This window comes from Harpia harpyja, chromosome 6 (assembly GCF_026419915.1).
Source record: "Harpia harpyja isolate bHarHar1 chromosome 6, bHarHar1 primary haplotype, whole genome shotgun sequence".
NCBI lineage: Eukaryota > Metazoa > Chordata > Aves > Accipitriformes > Accipitridae > Harpia > Harpia harpyja.
In genome coordinates, this window is record NC_068945.1 from 37,431,057 (window position 1) to 37,444,403 (window position 13,347).

Genomic DNA, 13,347 nt, shown 5'->3' on the forward strand with positions numbered 1-13,347 from the left:
ACTTCAAAAAGGTACACAGTGGAGATTGTAAAGATTGTTCTTCAGATAAGGGCAAGGTCTTAATGTGCCTTGAAGTTTTTAAGACACTTCAAAAGCTGCAAAGATTAATGTAAGAAAGAATCTGGCAGAGAGAACTTGTAGTTTTATACCATTTACTTTCCTCAGAGGAATGCAGATATCCCAGTCACAACGTACAATATCCTTTTTTGTACCTGGATATTTATTTGTGGAGACCGTTCTTAAGTAGTGAGATAGAATTACTTGAATAATTCTTGCAAACACATGTATCTACAGGATACGAGGATTTCCTGTGATCTCTGCCAAAGAACTGCTCCGCCCCCCCCCCAACACTTAGTGAAGCTTTGTGAAAACACTCTGTTTATCAGGTCATTTTTCTCAAGTGTTGAAAAAAGGAGAAATTATACAGCTTGCCATTTTCGATGCTACATTAATCTATTAAATCTGGTATTTGCAAAACATTGGCCCTTACAGATACCAGATAACCCTACCAAGATGACGCTGATTCATTTCAAACTTGCAAAGCCAACTTCCAGTAGAGTTCTGAGCTGTAGTCCTTAAATATGTTTTCATTATGAAGCTTTTGTGGGGGTTTTCTTCTTGCACATGTCTTTCATTCACAGATACCGACTTTCAAGGGAGGATAAACACTATTTGGCATTGTGTCAGCAGGGCAGGAAGAGGGAGCAGAGGAGGTCACTCAAGAGTATACCCTTTCCTTTGCAATATTATACTTGCTTATTTAAGGTTTTAAATCTTGATGTTGATTTCCTCACCAGAACCTTTGAAAATACACTTCTGTTGCTCTTTTTAAATATTTCCTATATTATTGTTGCATAAAATGTAGTGGTAGACTAGTAAAACCTGCTTTTTCAGTTGTTAGTGTAGCACAAGTCAATAAATTATTAGTCTTGTCATTGGTATGGAGAAGCAAAACTTGCCAGATGTGGTGATTATTTCTGTATCACATTAACCTTTTGTAATGAAACAATGGAATTCATTGGTGCTGCAAAACCCTGTTTTTTGTTAAAAATCAGCTTTGCAGGTGTGCACCGAATAGAGTCGTGGATGAATAGGGATTGTGTTTAAATGGACAATGTAACTTTGAAAATGAAATGTTCTACTTATTCTTCTGCTTGAAGTAGACAAAGGTATTGTAAAGGCGAAGGAGTTCTTTCCAGCAGTAAGTGTTGCCATTCACTGTATTACCTATGGACTTACACTAAGCCAAGAACATAGAATGATCCTCAAAAATCCCAGCCCCTCTGTTTTTCTCACTCTGAAAATACATGGAGAGGAAAGGCTAAAGGATGGGGACTGTTCTTCCTTAAAATGATTCTTCTGGTTGGCACCTAATACCTCCTCTTTTGTGTTATCCAAGTTCCATGGCATAGCCAGTCTTCTGCCAGGTAATTAACTGTTCAAGTTGTGTTTGAGCTAGAAAATGATCCATTTAACTTTGCCATAAAATCAGTAACATTTATATAGGTTATTTTTGTCTTATCCTGTTAGGTGTAAGAATTTGTCTGTATCTTTCTGGAATTCCTATTGGATGCTGCCCTCTGATGTTTGTGGAATGAACTGCTTTTGGGAAGCTGCTTTTAGGTAGGATCTATTATTAAATAGTATTTATTGTTTGATTGCAGACAGGTGTAGCTGATAAGTATTTTTGGCTAGTTAGCAAGGTGACAAAGCAAAATATTTTGATTGCTTCACATGCATTTCACCTGCTTATATTATGGTTGCCTTTAGCTGGGCTTTCTCCTGTTCTATTATGTTTGTAGACTCAAGTGTTATTACAAAGAGTAGATTTTTTCAGTTATGTTGCTTCATTAAATAGAGACTTGCTAAGATTGGTAAAAGGTCTATCTGAATATAGTCTGAAAAGTTACTGATTAATTAATTATTTTTGATAAATAAAACTTGCTGCACAGTAATACCCGTGATGTAACTTGCAATAAAAACTGGCAGGTATGTTTGGTAGTTAAGTTTGGAGTTTTTTTATTCAAGTTACATGTTTTATAGAATTTGAGGAGGGTACTTCATCCAAAAGCACTGTAACAACCATTTTAGAATGTGCTTTAAGATACAGTATGTTAAAGCATAGACTGCGTCCTTAAAGTTGCATCTTTAACAGTAAGTTTAAATGTTTTGATGTGGTTGTTCAGATGCTTTAGGCTGTCAGATTACGGAAGTAGCTTGAAAGGAATGGAAGAAGCCTTAAGCTACTTGATAGATACGTTCTCTGACCTGCGTAGTTCTCTTCAGTATGTAACTAAAGTTGTAAGTCAATTTTTTGTATATTTAAAATTTTACTGATCATCCTTTGATATGGTTATCTCTTCCTCTTAGTCTGAAGCTTGAATATTTCTAGGGAAGCAAAAGAAAAAAAAAAGTTTACCTTCACAAGACACAATGTATTTTTGAAAATTATGATTGTGGGAAAGGTTTTACATCGGTCCCCTGTTCCTCTCTGCTTGTGTGCTGTCAGTGCTTTTTAAGCTTATCAGTTGCCAAGAAGTTACTTAAAGAGATGGGTTAGACTGATTTTTAGTCTGTTAGTGAACTGCACCTGTAATTTGGGAATGCCGAGTCTTTTTCGCTGCCCTTGGTAGCCAGTGTGTCAATCCACAGGGATTCATCTGACTTTCCCTTTGACAGATTTAGCTGTCTGAATGAACTCAATTCACTCTTTTTTTTTTTTTTCCTTAAAGATTAGCTTTTGGGAGTGTAACTTTATGAAGTTTAGCACAGGGGGGTAACCAAATGTCAGTGCGGTTGTGGCGGAGGGTGCAGGGGCTTAGCCTATGCTTAGTGGAAGGGCAGGATGTGACCGTAAGTTTCATTCATCCATGGACATCTGAGCCAGTCTAACAGTTGTGTAGTGCTGAGAGAGGTGAGGATCTTGCTGTCTTCTGACCCCAGTGACCGTGATGATGTCCATGAACAATACAAGGTAATGCACTAAAACAGCAGAAAACTTCCTTACTGGATTTTCTGCCAGGCTTAAGGGAAGTGGGACCTTGGAACCAGAAGTGGAGAAACCCCATGCAGTTCCTTTGCACGTACCTTAAGCTGTAACTTGTATTATTGTATTAAGAATGCCGTATGTGGCTGTGAAGACAAGTCAGTTGAAGTACGCATTGATTATGACATTACTGGGCGAGTGCAATTTCTTTTATGGTGAAACAATTGTCGTGGTGAACTCCTAATATTTGCAAAATTTCATGTTTATACATTTTGAAACTGAAAGAAAAAAAGCTGCTTAAATGTGTAAAAGGGGATGTGGTGTTCAGATTAATAATTTCAGATTGAGTTTGATTATTTTATCAATATATTACTATTAAATTAATCTCCATATGTTGTGCTGGCTCTGGTGCTTGTTGAATTCCTCAGTGAGATGCTCAACTTCAGAAAGGTCCCCCTTGCCCCCCCCCCAAACTTTATTTATTGCTTGCTCTGTTTAGTAAGTTCAGTTGGTTTCAGAGAGGTGCGGTGAGTTTGTGTAAGAGAAGAGGTGGGGAAGATGGTAGAGGGAAGGGGAAAGTGCTCGCTCTTTGGATAGCAGCAAGCAATTACAATGGCTCAGCATCTGAACCAGCTGCCTATGCCTCATTTCCTTGTATGTACTGGAATGACACAGAAGATAGTTGCAGTTCGGTTTCAGCTTTGGATAGGAGTTAGAATTTTGTTTAACTCTCAAACAAAATAGTGCATTATAGAAGCTGAAGGCTTTAGACCTTTGATAGCACCTTATGCTTTGAACATGATATGTGGTAGTTGTTCTCAAGTTTGCAGTTAGATTTTTGGGGGAAGAGGAATGAACTTAATTCCATGCAAGTTTATTAACCACACCAAATGACGTCTAGCATTCTTGTTTTCTGAGATTGTATGTGCAGGGCTGCTTCGAGATTCTTCATGAAGATAAAGCCTCTTGAAAGCTTTTTCTGTAAAGAGGCAACGTTGAGGTTCTAAATTGGGTATCTTTTGAAATAGAAAGGATTGAGAATTCTGCCATAGTGTCTTATTCCAAATAATTTGATCCTGGGTTGACTAAGCCTTTGTGTTCTTGTTAAGTGCAGTTGTGGTAGTGAGGTGCAGAATAAAGGTGGACTCTGAAGAGACTGGGATAGGGAGAGGGATATGAGAAAAACCGAAGAGTTACATTTCTGATTGAACTCAGGATAGCTAACTCCACTGCCTGTAGATGTGCCAACAAAATAATGGGAATTCCAATGAGTTTGCTTTTAATAGAAATGGCAGAGTCTGGTCATTGAACTGCACTAATACTTATCTTGAATCTTCTATTTGGCCTGGTTTAATCCATAAAAAGAGAACAACACTATTTATCTAGATCATAAATCAGTTTGTGAATGGAGATTCTGGTGTTCTATTCTTGCTGTTTCAATAAACTAACCAAATGAGTTTGTTCAGAGGAGCAGGTCATATAGCCGGAATTTCTTTGCCCATAGTAGATTCATAAAATTTATCTCATTGTTAGAATGTCTGCTTTCCCTTTACCAGTGAAGTTTTTCAAGCATTGGAAGGTAGTCCTTCAGCTTTTGGATTTTTAAGTCTTTTGTTTTCTCTCTGTTCCTAGCTTGAAATTCCAGTCTCTTTTTTCTCCTGGATATCAGAACCTTAGGGATTTGTTTATCCATGAGAGAAAGAACTTGGCATAGACATTTTTGAAATGCAGCTTGCTACGTCATTTCCTCTGAGTGGCTGTAAGTGTGTAAAGTGTGAAGTGACAACTAATGTTCTGTGTATTTGTAAGACTCAAGTTAGCATAATAGAAGTGCTGGAGACTGTCGTGGTTTAAGCCCAGCTGCAACTAAGTCCCCCACAGCTGCTCGCTCACTCCTCTTCAGCGGGATGAGGAGAGAATCGGAAGAGTAAAAGCAAGAAACTTGTGGGTTGAGATAAAGACAGTTTAATAGGTAAAGCAAAAGCTGTGCACGCAAGCAAAGCAGAACAAGGAATCCATTCCCCACTCCCCATGGGCAGGCAGGAGTTCAGCCATCCCCAGGACAGCAGGGCTCCATCACACCTAACGGGGACTGGGGAAGACAAATGCCATCGCTCCGAATGTCCCCCCTTCCTTCTTCTTCCCCCAGCTCTATATGCTGAGCATGACCTCCTATGGTCTGGGATCTCCCTTGGGTCAGTTGGGGTCAGCTGTCCCAGCTGTGTCCCCTCCTAACCCCTTGTGCCCCCCCAGCCTCCTCGCTGGTGGGGTGGGGGGAGAAGCAGAAAAGCCCTTGGCTCTGGGTAAGCACTGCTCAGCGGTGACGGAAACATCCCTGGGTTATCGACATGATTTTCAGCACAAATCCAAAGCATAGCCCCATACCAGCTGCTATGAAGAAAATTAACTGTATCCCAGCCAAAACCAGCACAGAGACCTATAGAGTAATCTGGAAATTTTTTAGGAGAGAGGTGTATATATAGACTTCAGTATGACTCATGCTATAGCTAATTCAACATCGTTTGAAATAGATGAGCTCTGAGCAATTGCTGATTCTAATAATGGATAATAAGGATCTTCCTTCTTTAAGTTAATCAGTGTAAGATCAATTGCCTATGCTGTATGTGGGAAGGATTTTGAAGCTATTCTGCCCTCACATTTTTTATCACCATTCTGATTATCAGCATTATTGAGACAGAAAGTCTTGTGTTGTGCTTTTGGTACAGAATATTTGTTAGCTTTTGCATTGATAGAGGAAGCATGAGATACCGTGGTGTAGGTTTTTATCAAAAATTTAAAAAATGCTGATGAAGATAACATGGTGCTCGGGTTTCGCATGATCTAGATGATGTGTATCTTTTCTAGTACACATTTCAAGGTGCTCGGTGTCATCTAGCTGGTATGGCTGCTTATTTCCTACTGAGACTGATTAAGAAGAAATTCTTAGGGGTCATTGCTATGGCTATCTGACCTGCCTGATTTCAGTTGTTGGATGTTGCTTCTAAGTGGGTTTTAACTTGTGTTGCCTATTAAAAAATAAGTTTCACTATTTTTTGAGTATATAGAGGTCCCGGTGATGTGGATATATTGAGATGAATTGTGACAGTCCTGAAAAACAGGACTTCTCTAAACTAGCCAGCTCATTGGAGGATGGGCCTTTGAATCTTTATAGTCAATTTTTAAATGACTAATATATTGTAACTTCAAACCTAATCTACTACTTGAGTTTGTAATTGAATGGATGACATTTGGACATCATGTGCACTGGTATCATTAGCATACTTTTACAAAATAAGCTCTGATTATGACCTATTTTTAATTCAGTGCAGTAGTAGAAAGTTAAGAAGCTGAACAAAACCTAAAATTTTCATCACCTACAAATCCAGATAATTTCTGTAGTTACCTTGATCCTACTTCTCATAAGTGTGGGAATGATTTAGCAGTTGCATTTTATTCAGTGTAGGTTTTGTTGCCTTCTCACTCTGCCTATTTGCTTTTTCTGGTGACTAAAGGCTGCTGGGGAAGGCTCCTTAATGATTGATTGAATTAGATCAAACACAAAGCATTAAAAGAAAAAAGGATGTGATAAGTAAGCCATCTGTATCGTATTTACCTATCTACTGTTTGTTTTTCTGAGGCACGTTGTGGTGCCAGGTTTGAAATAATACATTAAAATATTTTTGCCTGTATATTCTAACGAATATAATTTGCATTTTTCATGCTAATTGTCAAAAAACTTGTATGGGTAAAATATTGGCACTGATAATGTGGTTAGCTTTTTATATTGAAGAAGAAAACACATTTGCAGTAGGCTTCTGTTTGTTCTTTTTGTAAGTGTAAACAACTTTAATACAGCTGAGCCTGGCAACCTAGTCCATTTGGTTATAATATCAAGGAAAGTTAGTTCCTCTGTGGAAGGACTAAGAGTTTATTAAGCTACCTCGTTTAGGAAGCTGAATATTGCATGATTCAGGTGCATTACAGACCATATGGAGAAAAGATCAAAGAAAAGCAAGGTTGTAGCTCTATCAGAACCAGTGTAGGAAAACTTGTTTTGATGTAGAATAATTTTAAAAATGTTTTTTGTAACTGTCGTGGTTTAACCCCAGCCAGCAACTAAACACCACGCAGCCGCTCACTCACTCCCCCCCACCCAGTGGGATGGGGGAGAAAATCAGGAAAAGAAGCAAAACCCGTGGGTTGAGATAAGAACGGTTTAATAGAACTGAAAAGAAGAAACTAATAATGATAATGATAACACTCATAAAATGACAACAGCAATAATGAAAGGATTGGAATGTACAAATGATGCGCAGTGCAATTGCTCACCACCCGCCGACCGACACCCCGCCAGTCCCCGAGCGGCGAATCCCTGCCCCCACTTCCCCGTTCCTATACTAGATGGGACGCCACATGGTATGGAATACACCGTTGGCCAGTTTGGGTCAGGTGCCCTGGCTGTGTCCTGTGCCAACTTCTTGTGCCCCTCCAGCTTTCTCACTGGCTGGGCATGAGAAGCTGAAAAATCCTTGACATTAGTCTAAACACTACTGAGCAACAACTGAAAACATCAGTGTTATCAACATTCTTCACATACTGAACTCAAAACACAGCACTGTACCAGCTACTAGGAAGACAGTTAACTCTATCCCAGCTGAAACCAGGACAGTAACCTACAAAATAATTCTTACATCCTTCTATTATCATTATGTAATACAGTGGTGGTCGTACATAAAAACTAGCGGTGCAAGTTAGGATGACAGCAGTTTTCTCAGAAAATGACAAATATTTTTACATTGTTCAAAACTCATGCAATTATATTAAAAGTGGTAACTCCTCAGTGGGCCAGAGTAAAATTTGAAAGGACAACTGAGGTCAATTTATTGCTTCAGTTATTCATACCACTCTGTGCTCTCGGTATCTGGATGCTCATCTTTCCTTCCTTGGCTTCCCCAGCCGTGTTAAGGGAACAGGAGCGGACAGCTTGATTGCCAGTGAAGTTGGGCAGGGAGCTTCCTGTTGATCCCTAGGCGTGTTCTTAGTAGTACATCAACGGATGGGCAAAGGGAACTCTAGTGCACAAAGTTTGTAACAGAATTACGGGTGTCTGTGGTTCCTCCATGGCTTTCCATAATAACAGTGCCACTATACTTGAATGTGGCTTAAAAACAGGAGAAAAGTAAAATTGCCCTTGGTCACACTGACAGCTCTTTGAACAGTACCCAGGTCACAGTAGTTGCTGTAACACTGCGGCTGCTCTGGAAGGTTTGGAGCTTGGAAGGTGGCAGTGTGTGCGTGCAGCAGAAGCTGTTGTACGTGGCCTCAGTAAAGCAGGCTAGGATTGGGACAGGCTTAATGATCACAAATTAGATGGAGCTGTACGCAGGGTTCCTTATGTCTGTCTGGGTGTTCCTGAGAGTTTGGTACCCTCTCACCTGTGCTCTTAATGTGTTATGTAAGAATAAGAATAGGAGAACCCTACCTTAAACGTATGCAGGAGATGCCCAGCTGCAATATCTTGTGCCAAGTCTAGAGGGCAGAGCTAAGATTTTCGTGGAGGTGATGATATCATTTGGGTTTGGGTTTTTTTCCAAGTTCAGCTGGGATGCAGTGAAGGGTCTAGAAGAGTACAACTCATCAAAACATACCTCTGTAGCTTACTACCAAATTATTACTTCATAATTTTAATTGACCTAGAAATGCTAATTTAATATACAGTGTGTCATGGTACACATCTTTAAACATAAGGCGGTGTCTTGACAGACAGGCTCTGGAAAATCTTGTTGTAGCAGATTCACTAAGCGTATCCAGCTATGTTCCTCTGTCAGAGGTTATTAACCCCACAGCAGAATTAATCGGTACAGAATGAAGGTCTACACTTCAACACAGAAATACTTCAGGGCAAGGCTTGTACCTGGCCTTATGCTGCTGCTGAGCAGCGTGTTTTAAAATACATGTTTTTGCTCTCACAGTGTCAAAGTGGATGGTTCTAAATGTGTTTTCTACACTCATGGGAGTATGCATGGTGCTCTCTCTCAAGTGTTTTATTTCATTTATTTTTACTGTCCCTACCCACTCATGTGTAATTAGTATCCTTAGACAAATGAAGTTCTCTTATTTGACCCTAAACACTCAAATCCTGTCATGGCTTCCTGCTCAATATCTTCTATGGGATTACAGGTGCATTCTTTGTTCTTCCATTTTCATTACCGGAGGTTTTTTTTCCCTGCAGGAGCTAGGACTCCCACATTATTGAAGATTTCTTTTTCTTTAGAAATTAGGGCTGCCAAGTTCTCCTTGTTAGTCTGTCCAAAATCCTTACTGAAATACAGTTTTATTTCACTCTATCGTTGCTTTTTCCAGCTTTGACACTAAGTTCGCCCACACCAAAACATCAGGCTCCTAGTAATAAGAAGTGTGTATATAAAAATCTGCATTTGTATTTTTGTGTTTTCCACATTGCCTCTGAACATTTTTTTTTAAAGTATCTCCTGTCATGCTTTAAGCCCAGCCGGCAACAAAGCACCACAAGGCCGCTTGCTCACTCCTTCCCCCCGGTGGGATACGAAGGACAGGGAGGGATCGCTCACCAATTATGGTCACGGGCAAAAAACTAGACTCAACTTGGGGAAAAAAAACAGAATCAATTTAAATTACTACCAATCAAATCAAAATAAGTATAATGAGAAGTAGAACCACATCTTAGAACACCTTCCCCCCACCCCTCCTTCCTTCCCAGCTCAACCCCGCTCCCAATTTTCTCTACCTTCTCCTCCCCAGCAGCCCAGGGGGACGGGGAATGGGGGCTGGGGTCGGTTCCTCACCCGTTGTCTCTGCTGCTCCTTCCTCCTCAGGGGGAGGACTCCTCACTCGTCCCCTGCTCCATCATGTGGTCCCTCCCACGGGAGACAGTCCTCCACGAACTTCTCCAGCATGGGTCCTTTCCACAGGCTGCAGTTCTTCATGAACTGCTCCAGCGTGGGTCCCTTCCATGGGCTGCAGTCCTTCAAGCACAGACTGCTCCACCGCGGGCTTTCCCATGGAGTCGCGGCCATTTTGGGTGGCCTCCGCTCCCCCGCTCTCCTCCACGGGCTGGGGGGGACAGCCTGCCACCTCACCATGGGCTGCGGGGGCATCCCCTCCTCCTCTTCCTCCTTCACTGACCTCAGTATCTGCAGAGGGGTTCCTCTCACATTCCAATCCCTCGACTCACTGGGGGTTCCCCTTCTGAAATCTGTTCTCCCAGAGGCGCTACCACTGTCGCTGACAGGCTCGGCCTGGGCCAGCGGCGGGTCCGGCTTGGAGCCAGGGGAGCTTCGAGCAGCTTCTCACAGGAGCCGGCCCTGCGGCCCCTACCCTGCTACCAAAACCCCACCATGCAAACACATAACATCTCCTCACTTTTGAAAGTGTCTTAACAGTTTCAGAACCTGGATTTGAAGTTCAGTAAGGGTATTGCTGTGATACTCTGATACCAAACTTGCTCAGGTTCAGACAAGTTACGGTTCTTGTAAAATACATTTTGCTCACAGTCAACTCAGCTACTGAACTGCTAAAAAAAAAATCTGTATTGCTGAAAAATCTTGTGTCATTAGGTCATACGAGACCCAGGGCTGTCTAAATGAACAAAGTTTTCCTTTCCCTGTCTTCTGGTGAGGTGGTTGCATGACTAACTGCAGTGGAGAGCAGTGGAGGAAAGATGGGGAAAAGGGTTACAGAGGCTGGAAAATTCAAGAAGGAGAAGTAGAGAAGGGAGCAGCTGAGGGTGGATAATTTTGAAAGGACTTAGGGGAAGGACCAAAGTCATGTAAACATAATATTGAAGAAGGGAGTGAAGTCATGGCATAGATAACTGGCTCTGTGGGTGGGGTGTTTTAATATTGAAGGTGAGACTGCAGAGCTCAAGCTGATAAACTCTGCTGGACAACTTAAACTTCATGCTACTTCTAGCAGGACAAGGAGGAAAAAGTGATGAAAGATGCTGGCAGCAGAGGATTAGCATGAGAGTTTAAGTAGTTAGTGTCCCTGGATGAAGATGGGGCAGTGATTTCCCTCTGGGAGTGGAGAGGTGTATATGTAGGGAGAGGAGCAGCACTGGAGGCCTGGTTATTAAAAAGGAGGCTGTGATTGCCAGTCGTCTGTGTGCAGGGAAGTCATATGCAGCTTATAATCGCTAAAGGGTGTCTCGTCATGGAGTCTGAAGTAAGAACCACAATTCTGGAGTCTCATAACTTCTCCTGCTGTAATATGTCTTTATGTCTCATCCCCTTCTTAACGGATAGTCCCCAGAGGGAATGGTGGCCTGTTCTTTCCGATGGCTTCTTGCTCCATCTGCTTCAGGGGTAAAGCTTTGTGTTGTGGACTTAACAGATCTGAGTCCAGCTGTTCCTCATACTGGGCAGCTGAAATTCAGTTGTTATTAGCTTTTTCTAAATATTTTTTTGCCTTTACAAAAAATTACTTTTAAGCACAGATTTAAAAAATTGAACTAATGAAGTCAGAAGCTTGTAAAACAGAGATCGTGTGAACAAAGTGACTGTAAAAGCATTATAATATGATCAGTTTGGGTTTTGTTGTGTGGCTTGAAATGTTCTTTTATTCACAGATGTCGCTAGATGTAGAAATAAAATAGTCTTTAAATCTCAATGCGTTTTAGAGTTGCTTTGGCATAATTTTCATCATACCTTACTCATGGAAAGCCATGTGTTACATATGGTTCAGGAACTTGGCTTTCAGCTATGCAGTTTGTGTAGGTTGTGCCCTTATTTATCACATGACCTTGCAATATCACTGTAGGCTTTCATGACTTCAGGGCTTAATTATTGTAATTCCCTTTTCAGTGGATTAGTGATGAGGCTAATCTGCTGCTTGCAGCTTGTTCTGACTGCAGCAGCGTACTTATTTGTGGGTTTCGGCTACCCTCATCACATTCAGCTTGCTTTGTGTTTTTTACATTAGCTACTTAGTACACAGTGTAATGTTTAAATTAGCTTTATGTATAAAGGCCTGAATGGGTATGCCTTGGTTACATTTAAAGATTCTATTTTATAATTTTTTTTTTCCTGTTAACCTGAACTAATTTTTCAGGTTTTGCTGCAAGACTTATAAAAGGTTTCAGTCTGTGGATTAAATCGTCTGAATATAGATGTCTGCATATAGGTGTCTATGTCAAGTAGGTCTCAAGAGGTCATTAGAATTGAAAGAGGGTAGAGAATGATCCGGGTGACTAGCCGTTAAGTTGCTGAGACGTAAACGGCTGGTGTTAACGGAGAAGCACTTGGGTATCCTAGATGTCTCCTTAGGACTAGTAGATACCACATGATCTTTGAGGCACCCGGTCCTTTTGGACTGGCACCTGGAGGTCAGGTGGGATGTTCTAGCGCTTATTAAATGTCGCTATACCTGTGTTAAAAAATTGAATCAAGCCCTTGGTATTTACTTTGAAATAAGATAAATTGCTGTCTATGCTCCATATCCTGCTCACTAGATCTCCATTGGCTTTAATGAGACTTTGGACACAATCTGTATGTCAGCATCTTCATTTAGATCTCCTATTTTGGATCTGACTCCTACCTATGAGGTCTTTCATCTATGTGATTTTTAATAATGCCCCAAACCTTGACTTAAGACTGACTGCATCTTCTAATTAAAATTTTATTGATCTTAAATCCCTGGGATGCTGGAGTTTTTTAGTTCCAAGGCATTAAACTCTTCCAAAACTCAGAATGTTTTTTAAATGCAGCCATTATTTATGGCATTAAACTTCAGCAGTTTACAGTGATATCTTTGCTTATATTTTGCCTCATGGAACTCAAAATAATGTGTGTTGCTCTTCCATGCCTTAAAGAAAAAAAGGCATATTTGCGTAGTATCTTTTGTCAATTTAAAAGAAAACTTGTATGCATCTAAATGTTTTAGTTACATAAATTGGGTGGAGGTTATGTGCTAAGAATCGCATCTGTTAATTTCTGTTTTGAAGTGTTTCTCCCTTTGGCAAGTTTCTAAGAATGGGTAGTATGTTTGCCAAGCATTTCTCTACTGTTACTAGTTTGGGAAAGTGTCTTCTAACTTAAGAATTTTTTTTGTGTGAATAACTTGGAATTAATCTTGTAATTTAAGCCTTCAGATACTCTTAGTTCTATTAGTCCCCTTCTCCCATAGTCGATGCGAATAGCTGAAGTGCAGAGTATTGGTTTAAAGATTGGCTTTGACTTGACATATGTTTAAAACCCTTGAAAGCTTTTTTGATTAAATATATGAAATCCAACAGAACATGGTTTCAGGTTTAGTATGTCCACTGTGTTTGCCACCAAGCTAATGGTATTTACCCGATGATAATTTTAGCCTATTGTATTAAAATA

At 40.5% G+C, this 13,347-nt stretch overlaps 1 protein-coding gene across 2 annotated transcripts in view; it reads left to right on the plus strand.

Annotated features, from left to right (window-relative positions):
* GXYLT1 (glucoside xylosyltransferase 1) overlaps positions 1-13,347 on the plus strand; it is a 36,242-nt gene that overhangs the window by 7,105 nt on the left and 15,790 nt on the right. Inside the window, exon 2 of one of the 2 annotated variants that reach the window (XM_052790183.1) lies at positions 1,531-1,623. The exons of the other annotated variant lie outside the window; for it this stretch is intronic. Coding sequence (XP_052646143.1) covers positions 1,531-1,623 — 93 coding nt within the window. The remainder of the gene's footprint in view (positions 1-1,530; positions 1,624-13,347) is intronic. 2 annotated transcript variants of the gene reach the window in all.